This window comes from Rhinoderma darwinii, chromosome 3, assembly GCF_050947455.1.
Source record: "Rhinoderma darwinii isolate aRhiDar2 chromosome 3, aRhiDar2.hap1, whole genome shotgun sequence".
NCBI lineage: Eukaryota > Metazoa > Chordata > Amphibia > Anura > Rhinodermatidae > Rhinoderma > Rhinoderma darwinii.
In genome coordinates this window covers 36,877,516-36,896,171 of record NC_134689.1, presented here as the reverse complement: position 1 = coordinate 36,896,171, position 18,656 = coordinate 36,877,516, and the positions used below count along the sequence as shown (strand labels likewise).

The window sequence follows — 18,656 nt, the reverse complement described above, 5'->3', positions numbered from 1 at the left end:
TCTTTCTTAGACCATTCTATTTGGCTTATACTTCTATTTACTAGTACTCACTAAGACAATACACAGTTTGCCGATGAATTTAGTACCAGGTCACGCCATTTGGCTTTTATTATCCTTGTCTATTCAGACGTTATCTACCTTGTATACTGCATGGCTTGTATGTCTTTTTTAACCTGTTGGTTTATGGATTCTTTTTTATTCATTGTGTATTAATGTGTCATTTTCAATAAAGTATTTTTCTATATTTTCTAGTCTTGTGGCATCTTTTTCTTTAGGTTATATATATTCATGCTTTGGATGCTTTATGGGTATACACACTAGGATCTGGTTCACACTTGAACACATGCTTGCTGACAGCTACATTTTACTCCATCTGAGCCATTCTAGATCCATGCTGTGTTTTTCGGTCATATTAAATCCTTTGTCATTGTTGTCATTTAACTCCCATAACTATATCCCCAATATTTGTACATTCTTGATAATTTTACATTAAATTTTAGCTTAATTTTACCAGATGCCAGACCATTTTAAATTCCTTACTACCATTTTACAGTTTATAGATTTGCTATTTGTAGGAAATAGTTCAGTAAATGTGTATGAAACCTTATAAAACAATTTGAATGAACCTGGTAGGGGAAGGAACACATGAAGATTGTTTAGCAATATAATGAGTTGATCAGGACATGGTGAGTTTATTTTGCTTTGTTGGAAGACTGGAGAGTTATGAAATAATTTATGCATGTGGTTTAATCTTGACGGAAATACTGGAAGATTCCACTTTGATGTAACATATAACACTAGGACACATTTGGCACTATCTCTATGTCTTGAAATTGTTAAAAGATAAGCCTAATTTTGGCAGACATTGGAGCATTTTGACGCATTTAATTTCAGACTAGTTAGGAAATAAATGTTTGCACATCGCTAGACAATTTAAATGGTGCCTAGAAAGGGTGTGTGGCTAAGAGGGAAGAGGCTTAAATTGCACCAAAATATGTGAATGTGCGACAAATAAAACTAAGCCAAGAGGTAGTATAAAAAAAAAGCGTCTAGCATGTCTAGCAAGATGCAACAACTGTATCATACAGTCTGCACCACTGTGATAAACTCATGCTGTCTAAACCTTAGTCAGCTTAGTAAATCTGCTCCAATGAGTATCATTAAAGGGCAGTGAAACCTCTCTGAGAGGAAATTGCAGTGCAAAATTACTCCTAGAGGGTGGTCCTCTCAAAGACTTCTTCTAATATCAATAAAATATGTCATATAATCCTCAATAGATCAGTGGTGGTCTTTTCAATGAGGTTAACTGTTGGAGAGGTTTCATAGTTAATAAGGTTTAAAAAAAAGACACAAGTTCATCAAGTCCGACCTAAAATCCTACCAGGTTGATCCAGAGGAAGGTAAAAACTTGCATAAGACGGAGGCCAATTGCCTCCTTAGAGGAAAAAATCAGACAACTCCAAATATGACAAACATAATAAATCCCTGGATCAACTTTCCATCTCCAGAATCTAATACTCATAACCTCTAATATTATATTTTTCAAGAAAGGCACCAAGGCTGTCCTTAAACTTGCTCAATAAACCATCAAAAAATCTTGTGGCAGAGAGTTACAAAGTCTCATTGCCCTTACAGTTAAGAATCCAGAGCTTACATAATCCCATCTATGATTATGGTGTAATCTTGGATGCCCCCTTGTCTTAGTTACATTTTATATTAGAGATATCTAATAAAATTTTTGAGCTCTTCTTAATTCAATTATGATGTACACAGAATTAGTCAACTGTATGGACAGAGTTAATATTGACTTGTTCTAAAAGCTATCTTTTTTTGTGTGACAATGTTTTGCCTAAATCTTCCAATAAACCTCCCCTGTTAGATTCACAAACTAATCTGAAAAGAAGTTCAAATAAAATGAATGTCAAAAATGAGAAACTGTTAAACTTTTTTAAACCTCTTTTTAGCTATAACTACTATTATTATAAACAAGTTAAACAAAGTAAAATTACTAATTCTTCAAAACATAATATTAATTTTGATTGTTCGTTATACATATTCTATATAAGGAAAATCATTAAAACAAGTCAGAGAGGTTGATTAATATACTTAATTTTTTTGTGTGTTTCTTTTACTTATAAACCAGCAACAATAATACTGTATAATATTATTATTATATTATTATTATTATTATTATTATTATTATTATTAATATCACGTTACACAAAATATAATGACTCTCTAATGAGTCTCTAAATCGTAATATTAGTTTTGATAGATCAATATGCATATGACACGACAATAGGAATATATTTAAAACAAAGCTAATGCCAGGTATAATAAAATGCTCCTTTAATATAAAGAATAAAATATTACAAACCATTTTTATTTGCAATATGTTAATTGATAAACCTAGATTGTGAATTTTACATTTTAAACATTCAAGTTACTCTTAAAATAATAAAAAAACAAAGATACATACCTGACATGCATCCTAGAATTTGAGCACTAGATGGCAATCCAGACCAACTAATAGCAACAAGGCAAGAGGAAATGCATATCTTCATCGTTAAATGAAATTCTTGCTGTAAGGATTCCGGCCATGATAGATTTTTTTTCCATTTTCTTCGTTCTTCCATCAGCGTGAGTGCCTTTATTAGTGGACAAATCATCACCTCTGCCTTTTTTGGTTTTAAGAAATGGTCAGAGATCGGAGACAGGATCAAGCAAGGAGCAGGTTGGTCCATTTATTTTTGTTACAAATGTCCTGGGATGTGGTCCTGAGTCAGCTGCATTATATTATCCCGGAGGAATCCAAGCATGGCACCTTTATTGGAAGAATTGCTCAGGACCTTGGACTGGATATAGGTGAGATTAATTCCAGAATGTTACATATTGTCTCTAGAGATGAGAAGGAATATTTCCAGGTTAATCTGCAGAATGGAATCTTGTTTGTTAAAGAGACAATAGATAGAGAAGTGCTGTGTCCAAATACACCCTTCTGTATCATTCCTCTGCAGGTTATTGTAGATGAGCCTGTGCAGATGTATCGTGTAGATGTAGAAATGGAAGATATAAATGACAATAGTCCAGTATTTTCCTCCACTGTGACTAATCTTATTATATCAGAAATAAAACCTGCAGGATCTCGGTTCCCACTAAAGGTAGCTATAGATCCAGATCTTGGAACAAATTCTATAACAAACTATGAGCTCAGTGCAAGTGATTATTTTGCATTAGATTTCCAAAAATATATAAATCAAATCAAGTCATTAGAACTTGTGCTAAAAAAAAATTTAGACAGAGAAAAGCAATCTCTTCACAATCTCTCCCTAACTGCTTATGATGGAGGCAAACCAAGACGAAGTGGCACCACACATATTATTGTTAACGTTGAAGATTTTAATGACAATGCTCCTGTATTTGATCAGCCATTCTACCAGTGCAGTGTGACTGAAAATGCTCTTAAAGGGACTTTGGTGTTCAAGCTAAATGCCACTGATCTTGATGAAGGAAAAAATGGAGAAATTCTATATCAATTTAGCAATATGGTGTCAGGGGAGGCGAAGGAAGCTTTTATCTTAGACAAATATACTGGAGAAATAAGAGTAATAGGCAAATTGGATTTTGAAACTGTTAAAATGTATGAAATTCAGGTTGAAGCTATTGATCATGGAGATCTTCAGCTTGTTGGACATTGTAAAGTTCTAGTGACTGTTGTAGATATCAATGACAATCCTCCTGAGATGACGGTGACATCATTGTCAGTTCCTGTTCCAGAAAATTCCCCACAAGGAACAACAGTCGCCATCATCAGTGTCGATGACAAAGATTCAGGATCAAATGGAAAAGTCAATTGCTACATTTCTGAGCCTTCACCATTTAAAGTAAATCCAGCTTTCATGAGTGATTTTTCTCTGACTGTAAATGGACCTTTGGATCGAGAAGTGAAAGATCAATATGAAGTTACAATTACTGCGAGAGATGAAGGTTCTCCATCCCTGTCTACTTCAAAAACTCTGAAGATTGATATAAGGGATGTCAATGACAACGCTCCAAGATTTCTCCAGCCCGTAGATACAATATTCATTAAAGAGAACAACCCACCGGGGACTCATATATATACAGCATCGGCCTTTGACCCAGATATCGGGCAGAATTCATTCATTACTTACTCAATTAGGGACCGTACAATTGAAGGGATTCCTATATCTTCTTACATTTCCATTAATCCAGAGAATGGGAAGGTCTTTGCTTTAGTATCATTTGACCATGAACAAATTGCCTATTTCCAATGTCACATAAAAGCCAGTGATGCCGGTCTACAAGCACTCAGCTCGAACCTTACTTTAAACATATTCATTGAGGATATTAATGATAATGCTCCTACGTTCACCCCACTTCATTCTGCAATAACAATAAAAACGTCAAAGTCAGCACAACCTGGACACCTGATAACTAAAGTGAAGGCCGTAGATCTAGATTCTGGATACAATGCATGGACGTTTTATAAACTAAAGGACTATGGAGGATCTGCAAAGTCACCATTTGCTATTGCACATCAAACTGGAGAAATTACTTTAAAACGGTCATTTACAGATTCAGATAGTGATGAGTACAGATTGCACGTAGTAGTTCAGGATCATGGAGAACCAGTCATGACGGCAGAGACACAAATTGTCATATCTGTGGTGGAGTCTGGAGAAGAATTAAAGTTTGATAATCAGGAGACCAAGGGGAATGGTGATGAATTTTCTGATGGAAACGTTTACTTGGTAATTGCTATCTGCGTCATATCAAGCATTTTTCTCATTACTTTAATTGTGTTCACTGTTTTAAGATGGCAAAAATATAGGGATGAGGTCAATGAACTGAAAGAAAATTACAAAATCTGCTCCAACACTGGAGGGAGCTGGATGTATTCCCAACAGACTCAGTATAGAATAAGTTCCAATTCATTTCGACCTAAAAGTGACTTAATTGTCTTCACTCCAAATAATGCTCAGACACCAGGAACTGAAGAGCAAGTCTATCAACAAGGGGTCATATTAAACTCCTCATATAAGGTAAGACTAAAGTATAAAATATTTTATGACTTTAAAAAAAACCAAGATGTATCTTTGTATTTTAGTACCCAAAATGAATTATGTAAAAAAACTAATAAAAAAACCCCAACAAATTATAGAAAATAAATTGTAAAACCTATATCTCTGAATGCATACAAATGACTACTCTTTTTACTTTAGTGTCATGGCTTCTATTTTTTAATTTAAATCATTACTCTGTGACGGATTTGTTTTTTGACAAAATACCAGAAAGGTTGATGAAAAACGTCACAGAACCCCTGAATACAATGGAAGGAGATCCTAATGCAACCTAAAGAGGCAAGTAACTACCTAATGGCACTATGGCTTTCATCTACTAAAACCAATGTAGACTCAGCCCTCATGCATACAGTTTGTTAAAGTTACTATGGTTCTTTACTGAGGAGCCATAGGCACTCAATGTGCTACTGCATTGTGCCTCTGCAAAACACAATACTATTCAAGTATTCTCTCACAGAAAATAGAGAATAGGCAAACTCCCTGCCTGGAAGCACCGTGGAGGGAAAGAAGACATGTTTTTTTTTCTAATGATGGAAAATTCAAGTAGAATTTTGTTTCTAAAATTGTAACTTCACAACTAGAAAGTCTGGATCTTCTAGGGAGGAAGAGAGCTTTAGCTGCAAACTTTATTAGAACCTTTAAAAATGTGTCTTTGCTTAAGGCCTTTTGTCTGATTTACCAATGACCATGATATAAAAGCTGCTACTCATTCCATTACCACCTTGATTAAAAGCCCAACTACAGTAGAAAAGCCATTGGGAAGTTCTCTGAACAAAAAGTGAGAAGACAGAGGCTTTTTTGCTCAAGGAGACATCAAACAGGTTACCCAAGGCATATTATAACATTTTGGGGGATTTAACTCACCTTTATATAAACTGGAAAACATATTTACTATAAAAATATTACACATCTTATTTTGAATGTGGCTGTCAATAAAAGCCATAATGGTTTGTTTTTTTACTTTTTTGATTCAGGAAAGAGGAGCTTGTAAAACAAAAACATTTTAATTTAACTGTTTAACTATTTTTAAAAAATCAAACATAAATACACTAAAAAGTTTATTCCTGTGTGCAAAAATTTGTAAATCTGAGCATACAATAAAGGTAAAAAGAGAATTTAATATATATAAAGCATATATAAATATAAAACTACTTTTATGGTTTACGTTATATTTTGCCCCTGTGGCAATTTCAGCCTTAGCAAAACTATACATTGTGTCCATGTGAGATTTAGATAGCATCGCTGATCTATCGTTATGGAGAGGGATCCCCACGACTTATTGCACATGTCAGAATTCATGGGGAGAATGCAGATGTTTTAATTTTTGCAGAAAATACGAGAGTTGAGAAGCCCCCAGTATGTGGTTATCGCCATAAGATACTTTGAGAAAAAAGTCACAATGGATAATCAAAACTAATGCTCTTGGTAATGATTTAATAATCGTAATGACCTAAGTATGTTTTTCACTGTTTTTCGATACTTTTTAATTGTTTGTGTATTGTTGTCATGACAATAATGCCAGACATGCTTTAATAAGAGCGTTCTTAGATGCTATGACATTGTTGAAAGCTGGAGAATGAAAATGTTTGTGCCATAAACTATGCGAAAGTTAATTTGGTCACAGATGAGATTAAAAAAGAAGAGTTATTAAATACAATTTTTTTCTTACACTGTCAATAGCATCAATAAATATATTTAATTTGTCTTGGCTGAACTAAAAGTTTATACAAAAAGGGTTAGAAGTGACCCATGCGAAGAAAGCTCCTAGATCTTATGTTTTTCATCCTTGTGTTGTTAGAGTACTTAGCTTAGTAGTTACCAAACCATTATTTTTTATGTTCAAGGACTCCCTACAGATTTGGTACCAATGGCCTGGTAATATGATTCTCCTTCCTATTTTTAAAAAAGGTTCACTGACTGTGCTTGACAACTATAGTCTTTTAAGTTTAACAGTTATAGTTGGAAAGTTACCTGAACATTTGATATGAAAGAATTGAAAAACAAGTTTTAGAAAATGTTATAATTACCAGCAGACACCATGGCTTCATGAAAAGGAAATCTTGGAAAATAAATTGACTTGCTTTTTCTGAAGTAGCGAGCACAATTGCTGGCAGCAGATTTAACATTTTTGGACTTTTCTAAAGCGTTTCACACAGTTTTTGATATACAGTTATTGCACACCCATAGATCCATTTGTCTGGATCACACTGTTTGTTATAAGTTACAATGTTGGCTAAGAAATTGCCTAAAAAGATGAATTGCTGATATTCAGACAAGAAACATATAATGCGTTCTGTACACCATAAATATGTACTGGGTCCATAATTGTATAACCTAATTATAAATTATGCAGAAATAAATACTTTATCTGTAGCTCTGTAGTGTTATATATACTGTATACAAAGTTTTATCCCCATAGGAGAAGTCTGGTTTTACTGGCTCAATGGGTAGCTGAATGGTAGATGAAATTCAATGTTTTATATATGTAAGCTTATACATTTTGGGACAAAGAATATACAGAGCATTTATATCCTGAATGTATCTTTATTGAATGAGTCTACAATGGAGTAGGATTTAGGTATAACTATTTATAATAAAACCAAAGCGAATTTGTCATTATAATGTACTATGCTGCCCTATTAAAGCACTCTCCTCATGTATACAGCGGGCTGAGAACCATGAGTCCACTGTATTCTTTACTGGCTGCTTTTAGCCAATACTATGCTGCTTTGTCTAAATCTAACAAGATATTGTCAGACATTAGAAGGGGCTTTTTTCAAGAAGGCTTTATTTTATAACTTTATAAAGCAGTGGTGAGGCCAAATCTTTAATGTGCAATTTTAATTTAGGCACCCGTTAATAAAAATTATATCATAGAGATGGAGGAAAAAAACAGAACAATTATATTAATAAGAGGTATAGTAGATCTTAAATATGAGAAAAGGTTGTCAAAATTAAATGTATTCACTTTAGAGGAGAACAGGTTAAGGGGGTATGATATTTTTTGTTGCATATATGTAGAACATTTTTGTGATAACATGTTTTTTAGTAATACCAATGCAGAAAATAGTTTTTGTTTTCCTTCCTCTTGGGTTTATAAGAATAAAAGTTGGAAATGTATGTATGTATGTATGTATGTATGTATGTATGTATGTAGAACCATGATGGTTATGCTGCTGGGCACTTGGGAGCACAAACGTATATATATTTTTTAAATGACTATTATGTAGGATTTTGAATGTTGTATACAATCTTGTGTATTTACAGCCCAATATCGATGCTTTTAAAAAAGTTTATACAAATTTAGAAAGTACCATTAGATATGAAAATAGGGGTAGAAGTCTTCAAAATTCCCATTTTAAAATGTAAATATCATTTGATGCTTAACCGGTTCCTGACCGCTCACTGTAAATTCACGTTGGCGTGATTTCATGGTGAGAGTTAACAGAGTGATAGGGTGTCTCAGAGTAGTTAAAACAAAAATCCTGGGACCACGCTATGACTAAGGACCCTAGTGGTCTGAAACGCGTAAGCGTGGTCGCGGGATTTTTGTTTTAATCTTTAAAATGACAAAATAAACGCAATTTTTTATATAGAGTGCTGGATACACCTTTAATTTTTCACTTCCATTGCTTTGTATACCTGCTGTCGACACAGGACTTCGTTGGGGGTATTTTCGAGCACCTGCAGCATTTGGATAAAATCAGCTTGTACAAATTAACACAGTGGAAACATGATGAGCGAACTTTTGTAAAATATTTTTTCTATTTTGGTCTCACAGTAGTGCTGACACTCGGATCGCACTGTTAACACCCGCCCCAGGTTCAGGTCCCAATCATGTGACATCGCAGAGAAAGTTTGTTGTAGCAAGAAACTTACCCGGGGACCAATTGCGGGTGTTAGCGCTGGTTGTCATGGCATGTCTGGGTTTGCCATGCACGGAAGCCTATGAGGTGCAGCCAGTCAGTAACACTGACAGTTTATAATACATTACACTACCTAGGAAGTGTAATGTATTCTAGCAGAGATCAATGCTGCAGGTCTTCAAGTCCCCTAGTGGGACAAAAAAAAAATCCTAAGAAGAAATAATAAAAATGTTTAATAAAAGTTATAAATTACAAAAACAAAAATTTTTTTTTTTTCATATAATAAGTCTTTTATTATAGAAAAAAATTAACACGTTAAAAAAAGTACACATATTTGGTATTACCGCGTTTGTAATGACCCAAACTATAAAACGATAATATTATTTTTTCCACACGGTGAAAACCGCAAAAAAACATAAGTAACAAACAATGCCAGAATCACAATTTTTTTGGTCACAATCCCTCCCAAAATATACAATAAAAAGTGATTAAAAAGTCACATTTACCCCAAAATAGTACCAATAAAAACTACAACCTGTCCCACAAAAACAAGCCTTTACACAGCTTTTTTAACTAAAAAATAAAAACTTTATGGCTCTCAGAATATAGTGACACAAAAAAATTTGTTATTTTATTAAAAAAAGTGATTTTATTGCGCTAACGCTTCAAAACATAAAAAAACATATACATATGGTATCACCGTAATTGTATCGACCCGCAGAATAAAGTAAAATGTCATTAATAGCGCATGGTGAACACTGTAAAAAAGAAAGAAAAAAAAACATTGTCAGAATTGATGGTTTTTGGTCACCTTGCTTGCCAAAAAATTGAATAAAAAGTGATCAAAAATTCACATGTACCCCAAAATTGTACCAGTGAAAACTACAGATTGTCCAGCAACAAATAAGCCCTCATTTTTTCCTCTGTTGGGGAAAAAATAAAAAAGTTCTGGCTCTCAGAATATAGTGATGCAAAATGTGCAGAGTGTTCTAAAAGCGGATAAGATTGGGCACCATTTATTAGTGTGACACCAGCCACACATCTGAAGATTATTATTTACTGCATTAATATACCCTCTTATGCCCTGATGTTCTCCGCACAGATTACATATGCACCCGTATTATAAAATGAAATACCATTAAAACACCAAACAGAACAACTACCAAGCAAAATCTGCGCTCCATAAGCTAAATGGCGCTTTCTCCTTTCTGCGCCCTACAGCGTGCCCAAACAGCAATTTACTTCCACATATATGGCATCGCCATACCCAGGAGAACCCGCTTAACATTTTATGAGGTATTTGTCTTCGGTGGCACAAACTGGGCACAATATATTGTGCACTAAAATGGAATATCAGTGGAAAATTTTAATTTTCACTGCACCATACGCTGCGCATTAACCCTTTCGCGCACCACAACTTAATAGCATGTCATAGTGCGGGAGGTTATGTATAAAGCGGGCATGGGCCATACCCTGCGGGTGTCAGTTGTGTATTACAGCTGACACCAGAACCTGTAAAAATGTAGAACCTGTAAAAATGAGACTATACTCCAATACATTAGTATTGTAGTGTATTGTACCAGCGATCTAATGATCACTGGTTTAAGCCCCCTAGGGGGACTAATAAAATGTGTAAAAAAAAAAGTTAATAAAGTTAATATTAGTGAAAAATAATTAAAGTCCAAAAAAAAACTTTTCCCAGTTTTCCCCTAAAGTAATGTGAAATATTGAAAAATAAACAATTGGTATCCCTGCGTCCGCAAAAGTCTGAACTATTACAATTTACCATTATTTAACTCGCACAGTGAATGCCGTAAAAAAGAAAGAAATGAAAATACCAAAATCAAGTTTTTTTTGGTCACATTAGCTTTTTAAAATTTTGGTATAAAAAGTGATCAAAAGGTTGTATGTATCAAAACATGGTACCAATAAAAACTAAAGCTCCTCCCGCAAAAAATAAGCTCTCACACCGCTCAATCAACCAAAAAATGAAAAAGTTATGCCTCTCGGAATGTGGTGAAACAAAAGAAGTTTTTATTTAACAAATAGTTTTTACTTTGTAAAAGTAGTAAAATATAAAATAAAACTGTTTAAATTTGGTTTTCAACATAATCGTATGAAGTCACAGAAAAAAATTTAAGTTGTCGTTTTTACCGCATGGTGAAAGCCGTAAAAATTAAACACAAAAAACAATGGAGGAATCACAGCTTTTTCCAATTTCAGCCTGCAGGGAAGTTTATTTTCAGTTTTCCAGTACATTATATACTTTAAATGGTGTAATTAGAAACTACAACTCGTCCCACGAGAAATGAGTCCTCACACCACTCTATTGACGGAAAAATAAAAAAAGTTATGGCTCTTGGAACGCGGGGAGGGAAAAACTAAAATGAAAAAGCTAAATGGTTCAGTCCTGAAAGGGTTAATTAATTTCTAATGGAAAATCATTTAGAATCACATGTGAGGTATTGTCATACTCAGGAGAAATTGCTTTATTAAAGCGTTTTGGTGCTTTTTCTACTTTATCCTTTGTTAAAATGAAAAAACAAAGCTCTAATAAATTCTGGGGTCTAATAAATGTGGGGTCTAAATGCTCATTATACACCAATGGAAAGATTCTTTAAGTGGTGTAGTTCCCCAAATTGGTCACTTTTGGGATGTTTCCACTGTTTAGGTCCCTCAGGGGCTTTGCAAATCTGACATGACACCCGAAAACCATTCCAGCTAAATTTGAGCTCCAAAAGTCAAATAGCACTGCTTCCCTTCTAAGCCCGGACGTGGGTCCAAACAACAGTGTATTACCACATATGGGGTGTTGCTTTAATCAGGAAGAATTGCTTTACAAATGTTGGGGGTCTTTTCCTCCTTTATTCCTTGTAAAAATTAAACATTTCAGTTTTTTTTTTCAAAAAGTAGATTTTCATTTTCTCGGTCTGATTCCATTAAGTTCAGCAAAAAACCTGTGGGGTCAAAATGCTAACTATACCCCTAGAAAAATTTCTTGAAGGGCTAAAACTTTCTGTATTACAGAAAAAAATGTGTTACAAATGAATGTCAGCAAAAAAACTTTAATTTGTTAATTTCCCCTCTACTTTGCTTTAATTTCTGTGAAAGCCTAAAGGGTTAAGAAACCTTCTGAATGCTATTTTGAATACTTTGAGAGGGGCAGTTTTTCCAAATAGGGTGATTTATGGGGACTTTCCAATATATAAGGCCCTCAAAGCCACTTCAGAACTGAAGTGATCCTTAAAATATTGCCTTTTGACATTTTCTTGAAAATTTGAGAAATTGCTGCTAAAGTTCTAAGCAGTGTAACATTCTGGAAAAATAAAAGAATGTCCAAAAAAATGATGCAAACATAAAGTAGACATATGGGAAGTATTAACCAGTAACTATTTTGTGTGATATTACTATCTGTTTTACAAGCAGATACATTTAAATTTCCAAAAATGCACATTTTTGCTAATTTTCTCAAATTTTAGTGTTTTTCACAAATAAATACTGAATTTATCGAAAAATAATTCACAAACATAAACTACGATATGTCACGAAAAAACAGTCTCAGATTCGCTAGGATAGGTAAAAGCATTTCAAAGATTGCCAGTAATAATAATAATAATAATTAAATAGTAATTATAATCTATCTATCTATCTATCTATCTATCTATCTATCTATCTATCTATCTATCTATCTATCTATCTATCTATCTATCTATCTATCTATCTATCATTTATCTATATATCTTATTCATATACCACTACTTTTTGACTAAAAAGGGCAAACATCTTCATTTACCTAACTTTTCATTTAATCAAATCTTTTTCATTGTTGTCATTTAACTCCCATAACTATATCTCCAACATTTGTACCTTCTTGATAATTTTACATTCAATTTAAGCATCCAGGCCCTCCTTAAACTTGCACTTTCTGGTTTTTTTGTGACAATGTTTTACCTAACCTCCCCTATTATATCCACAAACTGATCTGAAAATTTGTTAAAATAAAAATAATGTAAAAAATGAGGAACTGTTAAAAATAATTTTTAACCGGTTTTTACCTATAACTACTATTATTATAAACAAGGTAAACAAAGTACCTAATTCCTCAAAACTTAATATTAATGTTGATTGTTCACTGTAAATATTCTCTAATAGGAAAATCATTAAATCAAGTCAGAAAGGTTGATTTATATACTGTATTTTTATTATTATGTATATTTATTAAGTTACACAAATTAAAATTACTCTCTAAATTGTAATATTAGCTTTGATAGATCAATATGCATACAATATTACACTCTAAAAGGAAAATATTTAAAACAAAGTTAATGGCAAGTATAATAAAATGCTCCTTTAATATAAAAATTAAAATATTACAAAACATTTTTATTTGCAATATGTTAATTAATAAACCTGAAGTGTGATTTTTTACATTTGAAACATTTATACAAGTAACTTTTTAAATAAAAAAAATACAAATATACATACCTGACATGCAACCTAGAATTTGAGCACTAGATGGCAATCCAGACCAACTAATAGCAACAAGGCAAGAGGAAATGCATATCTCCATCGTTAAATGAAATTCTTGCTGTAAGGATTCCGGCCATGATAGATTTTTTTCCATTTTCTTCGTTCTTCCATCAGCGTGAGTGCCTTTATTAGTGCACAAGTCATCACCTCTGCCTTTTTTGGTTTTAAGAAATGGTCAGAGATCGGAGACAGGATCAAGCAAGGAGCAGGTTGGTCCATTTATTTTTGTTACAAATGTCCTGGGATGTGGTCCTGAGTCAGCTGCATTATATCATCCCAGAGGAATCCAAGCATGGCACCTTTATTGGAAGAATTGCTCAGGATCTTGGACTGGATATAGGTGAGATTAATTCCAGAATGTTACATATTGTCTCTAGAGATGAGAAGGAATATTTCCAAGTTAATCTACAGAATGGAATCTTGTTTGTTAAAGAGACAATAGACAGAGAGTCCTTATGTACAGATACACCCTTCTGTATCATTCCTCTGCAGGTTATTGTAGATAAGCCTGTGCAGATGTATCGTGTAGATGTAGAAATAGAAGATATAAATGACAATAGTCCAGTATTCTCCCCCAATGTTAATAATCTTGTCATATCAGAAGTCAGACCTGCAGGATCTCGTTTTAGAATTAAAGGTGCTGTGGATCCAGATCTTGGAACAAATTCTATTATAAATTATGAGCTTAGCGCAAGTGATTATTTTGCATTGGATTTCCAAAAATATTTGAATCAAATCCGGTCATTAGAACTTGTGCTTAAGAAATCCTTGGACAGAGAAAAGCAATCTCTTCACAATCTGACACTTACAGCTTATGATGGAGGAAAACCAAGACTAAGTGGTATAGCACAGATTGTCATCACTGTGGAAGATTTTAATGACAATTCTCCTGTGTTTGATCAGCCATTCTACCAGTGCAGTGTAAAGGAAAATGCTCTTAAAGGGACTTTGGTGTTCAAGCTAAATGCCACTGATTTGGATGAAGGGAAAAATGGGGAAGTACTTTATGAATTTAGTAATATGGTGTCAGGGGAGGCGAGTAACATTTTTAGTTTGAACCAGTATACAGGAGAAATTAGAGTAAACGGAGATCTGGATTTTGAATCAAAAAATATGTATGAAATTCAAGTGGATGCTATTGATAATGGAGATCTCAAGCTTGTTGGTCATTGTAAAGTTCTAGTGACTGTTGTAGATGTCAATGACAATCCTCCTGAGATGACGGTGACATCATTGTCAGTTCCTGTTCCAGAAAATTCCCCACAAGGAACAACAGTCGCCATTATCAGTGTTGATGACAAAGATTCAGGATCAAATGGAAAAGTCAATTGCTACATTTCTGAGCCTTCACCATTTAAAGTAAATCCAGCTTTCATGAGTGATTTTTCTTTGACTGTAAATGGACCTTTGGATCGAGAAGTGAAAGATCAATATGAAGTTACAATTACTGCGAGAGATGAAGGTTCTCCATCCCTGTCTACTTCAAAAACTCTGAAGATTGATATAAGTGACGTCAATGACAACGCTCCAAGATTTCTCCAGCCCGTAGACACAATATTCATTAAAGAGAACAACCCACCGGGGACTCATATATATACAGCATCGGCCTTTGACCCAGATATCGGGCAGAATTCTTTCATTACTTACTCAATTAGGGACCGTACAATTGATGGGATTCCTATATCTTCTTACATTTCCATTAATCCAGAGAATGGGAAAGTCTTTGCTTTAGTTTCATTTGACCATGAACAAATTGCCTATTTCCAATGTCACATAAAAGCCAGTGATGCCGGTCTACAAGCACTCAGCTCGAACCTTACTCTAAACATATTCATTGAGGATATTAATGATAATGCTCCTACGTTCACCCCACTTCATTCTGCAATAACAATAAAAACGTCAAAGTCAGCACAACCTGGACACCTAATAACTAAAGTGAAGGCCGTAGATCTAGATTCTGGATACAATGCATGGACGTTTTATAAACTAAAGGACTTTGGAGGATCTGCAAAGTCACCCTTTGCTATTGCACATCAAACTGGAGAAATTACTTTAAAACGGTCATTTACAGATTCAGATAGTGATGAGTACAGATTGCACGTAGTAGTTCAGGATCATGGAGAACCAGTCATGACGGCAGAGACACAAATTGTCATATCTGTGGTGGAGTCTGGAGAAGAATTAAAGTTTGATAATCAAGAGACCAAGTGGAATGGTGATGAGTTTTCTAATGCAAATGTTTACTTGGTAATTGCTATCTGCGTCATATCAAGTATTTTTCTCATTACTTTAATTGTGTTCACTGTTTTAAGATGGCAAAAATATAGGGATGAGGTCAATGAACTGAAAGAAAATTACAAAATATGCTCCAACACTGGGGGTAGTTGGATGTATTCCCAACAGACTCAGTATAGAATAAGTTCCAATTCATTTAGACCTAAAAGTGACTTAATTGTCTTCACTCCAAATAACGCTCAGACACCAGGACCTGAAGAGCAAGTCAATCAACAAGGGGTCATATTAAACTCTGCATATAAGGTAAGAATAAATAAATAAATTATTATTATTATAAGTCTTGTATGAAGATACCAAATATATTTGTTAGTTTTTTTCTATAGGAAATATTAATATTGTTCTGAATTAAAAACTCCAGTTAATAAAAGTGATGGTCTTTGCATATACTGTACAAAGTTGACCAACCTAAAGAAATAGCTAAAAAGGAAAGAAGCTATATAAAAACAAAGTAGAATAAAACCAATATAGGTTATGGCCCCTGAGCCATGCGCACAGAGCTCATAAGGCAGCATAAATAGTTTCTATTGTACAGTACTATGGAGCCATAGACACACCATGCGCCACTGTATGGTGCCTCCAAAGAAGCATTGCTTTTAGGCGAGAATACCTAAATAATATGGCATCTGACAGAACAGGGCACCATCTTTTCTTAAAGATTCAGGGTAAAATTATAAATGTATTGAGGACAGTTGATCTCAGAGTACATGCACAAACACGGTTTGATAAACAGGTGCAACTCTTTATTTTATTACTGCCTGTGCCATAGGCAGAAAACAGGCTGCTGTAAATAGAGGCCTGTATTCTGCTGATACATTTTCAAAACACCATTTGGGCATTTGATGTCCACTTTGCTATCCTGGTATTTAACAGAGTCACTCATAAAAGGAGACATTCTGACAATGACAGTGTATTCAAAAATTCTTATATATGTAATGACCTATATGTGTATTTTTAAAATTGGCTTTATCTCAAATATTTGATAAAAAGGGATTTTTGTTCCACCACATATGTGATATACCTACTTGAATGTAATTGTAACCTAAAATATAGGATAAACGGTCCAGACAACACGAGTCAGGATGTATAAACACCACCATAATATTAAGCATGTGGTGTTTAATCACAGTATCTGCAACCATTTTTATTTAAAACATATTAAAACCCTACTGATGTCAAACTAACCATCTTGGAACACATTTGAGACAAAACTCCAAATAGTTTCCAGAGATTGATTAATAGGAGTCTTTTTTTTTAAAGTTATTTACATTGTTCCCTGAGGGTCTCAATAAGACTATTGAGAACAAAGGATGACACCCCTTCCTCTTCGATTGAGCTGTCCACCCTGAGATACTGGTATATGTTTTACTATTCAGTATTTATGTGTAAAAACACCAGCAAGCGTAGTAACGTTATTTTGGATTTGTACAGTAAAGTTATTTCCTAGTGTGCTTTGTTCATTTTTAGTGCTATCTATTTAGATTTATGCACTTTATATTTGATACATAGTTGTTTTTGTATTTATATCTATAATTTTATTTGTATTGTATAAACACAGTGTCTGTTAGCCCATAGAATATTTTTGGCTATTTGGGATTGGTGTTTGTGAGGCCAGGTTACATCTGGTTTGTAGCTGGACAGCTGGTTTAAGGTTTTGTTCTGTTTAAATACTTTTATTTACCTGAGGAAGAGCTCAGATTGACCTTGAAATGCGTTGTGCGTTTTAATTAACCTTTTTCTACTTTGACATAAATGATGATGGCAGCGCCCACTTATTCCTGCGTTTTCCTACGCTTCTGATATTTTAACAGCAAGACCTGGCCTTTTTGCCCATGGCAACCGATCAGAGTTCAGCTTTAATTTCTTAAACTGCTGTCGTAAAAAAAAAAAAAGCTTTACTGTTAGTAGTTGCAATGAGTAACAAGATTTTTTTTCTCTAAATAATGGCACCAAATTATTTACATATTTCATGTGTTCACATAAGGGGAAATAGAAAAAATTAAAACCCAACAAGAATTAGTAATACAAGGCTGTGTTCACACTGGCATCATAGATTTTTACAGGCCCTGATGAATAAGAAAAATTCATTATTAGCTTTTTTGTAATGTATCCTATCCTAACAACTTAGAATAGAAGGATTTTTAGCTTTTCTTTTCTCTTACAGGTAACAGTTATAGATAGTATATGATAGGTTCTAAAAATATGTTTCATGATAGTTTCTTCAGACTTAAAGAGGCTCTGTCACCAGATTTTGCAACCCCTATCTCCTATTGCAGCAGATCGGCGCTGCAATGGAGATAAGAGTAACGTTTTTGTTTTTTTAAAACCAGCATTTTGGCCAAGTTATGACCATTTTTATATTTATGTAAATGAGGCTTTCTAAAGTACAACTGGGCGTGTTAAAGTAAAAGTACAACTGAGCGTGTATTGTGTGCGTACATCTGAGCGTTTTTACTTCTTTTACTAGCTGGGCGTTGTGTATAGAAGTATCATCGACTTCTTTTCACAACGCCCATCTTCTGGCAGTGCAGACACACAGCGTGTTCTCGAGAGATCACGCTGTGACGTCACTCACTTCCTGCCCCAGGTCCTGCATCGTGTCGGACGAGCGAGGACACATCGGCACCAGAGGCTACAGTTGATTCTGCAGCAGCATCGGCGTTTGCAGGTAAGTCGATGTAGCTACTTACCTGCAAACGCTGATGCTGCTGCAGAATCAACTTGTGCCGATGTGTCCCATTTTTTCTGTGAATTTCTTTAGATCTTAATGGAAAAAACTTTCTGAGCATTGCCTATCCTTATGAGCAATTTCCAGAAGCAACCATTAAAATGTTCTAAAAGCTGCTATGAATTCCATTACCACCTT

At 34.2% G+C, this 18,656-nt stretch overlaps 1 protein-coding gene across 7 annotated transcripts in view; it reads left to right on the top strand.

Moving 5' to 3' along the window:
- The window catches only part of LOC142748891 (protocadherin alpha-C2-like), a 215,500-nt gene that overhangs the window by 31,700 nt on the left and 165,144 nt on the right, over positions 1-18,656 (top strand). For 2 of the 7 annotated variants that reach the window (XM_075856257.1, XM_075856263.1), the window contains exon 1: positions 2,594-5,063. The exons of 3 other annotated variants lie outside the window; for them this stretch is intronic. In XM_075856257.1, coding sequence (XP_075712372.1) covers positions 2,697-5,063 — 2,367 coding nt within the window. In that variant the 5' untranslated portion in view covers positions 2,594-2,696. Of the gene's footprint in view, positions 1-2,593; positions 5,064-13,546; positions 16,037-18,656 lie in introns of those variants that run through there. 2 more of the 7 variants (XM_075856262.1, XM_075856256.1) reach the window with 2 other exon arrangements.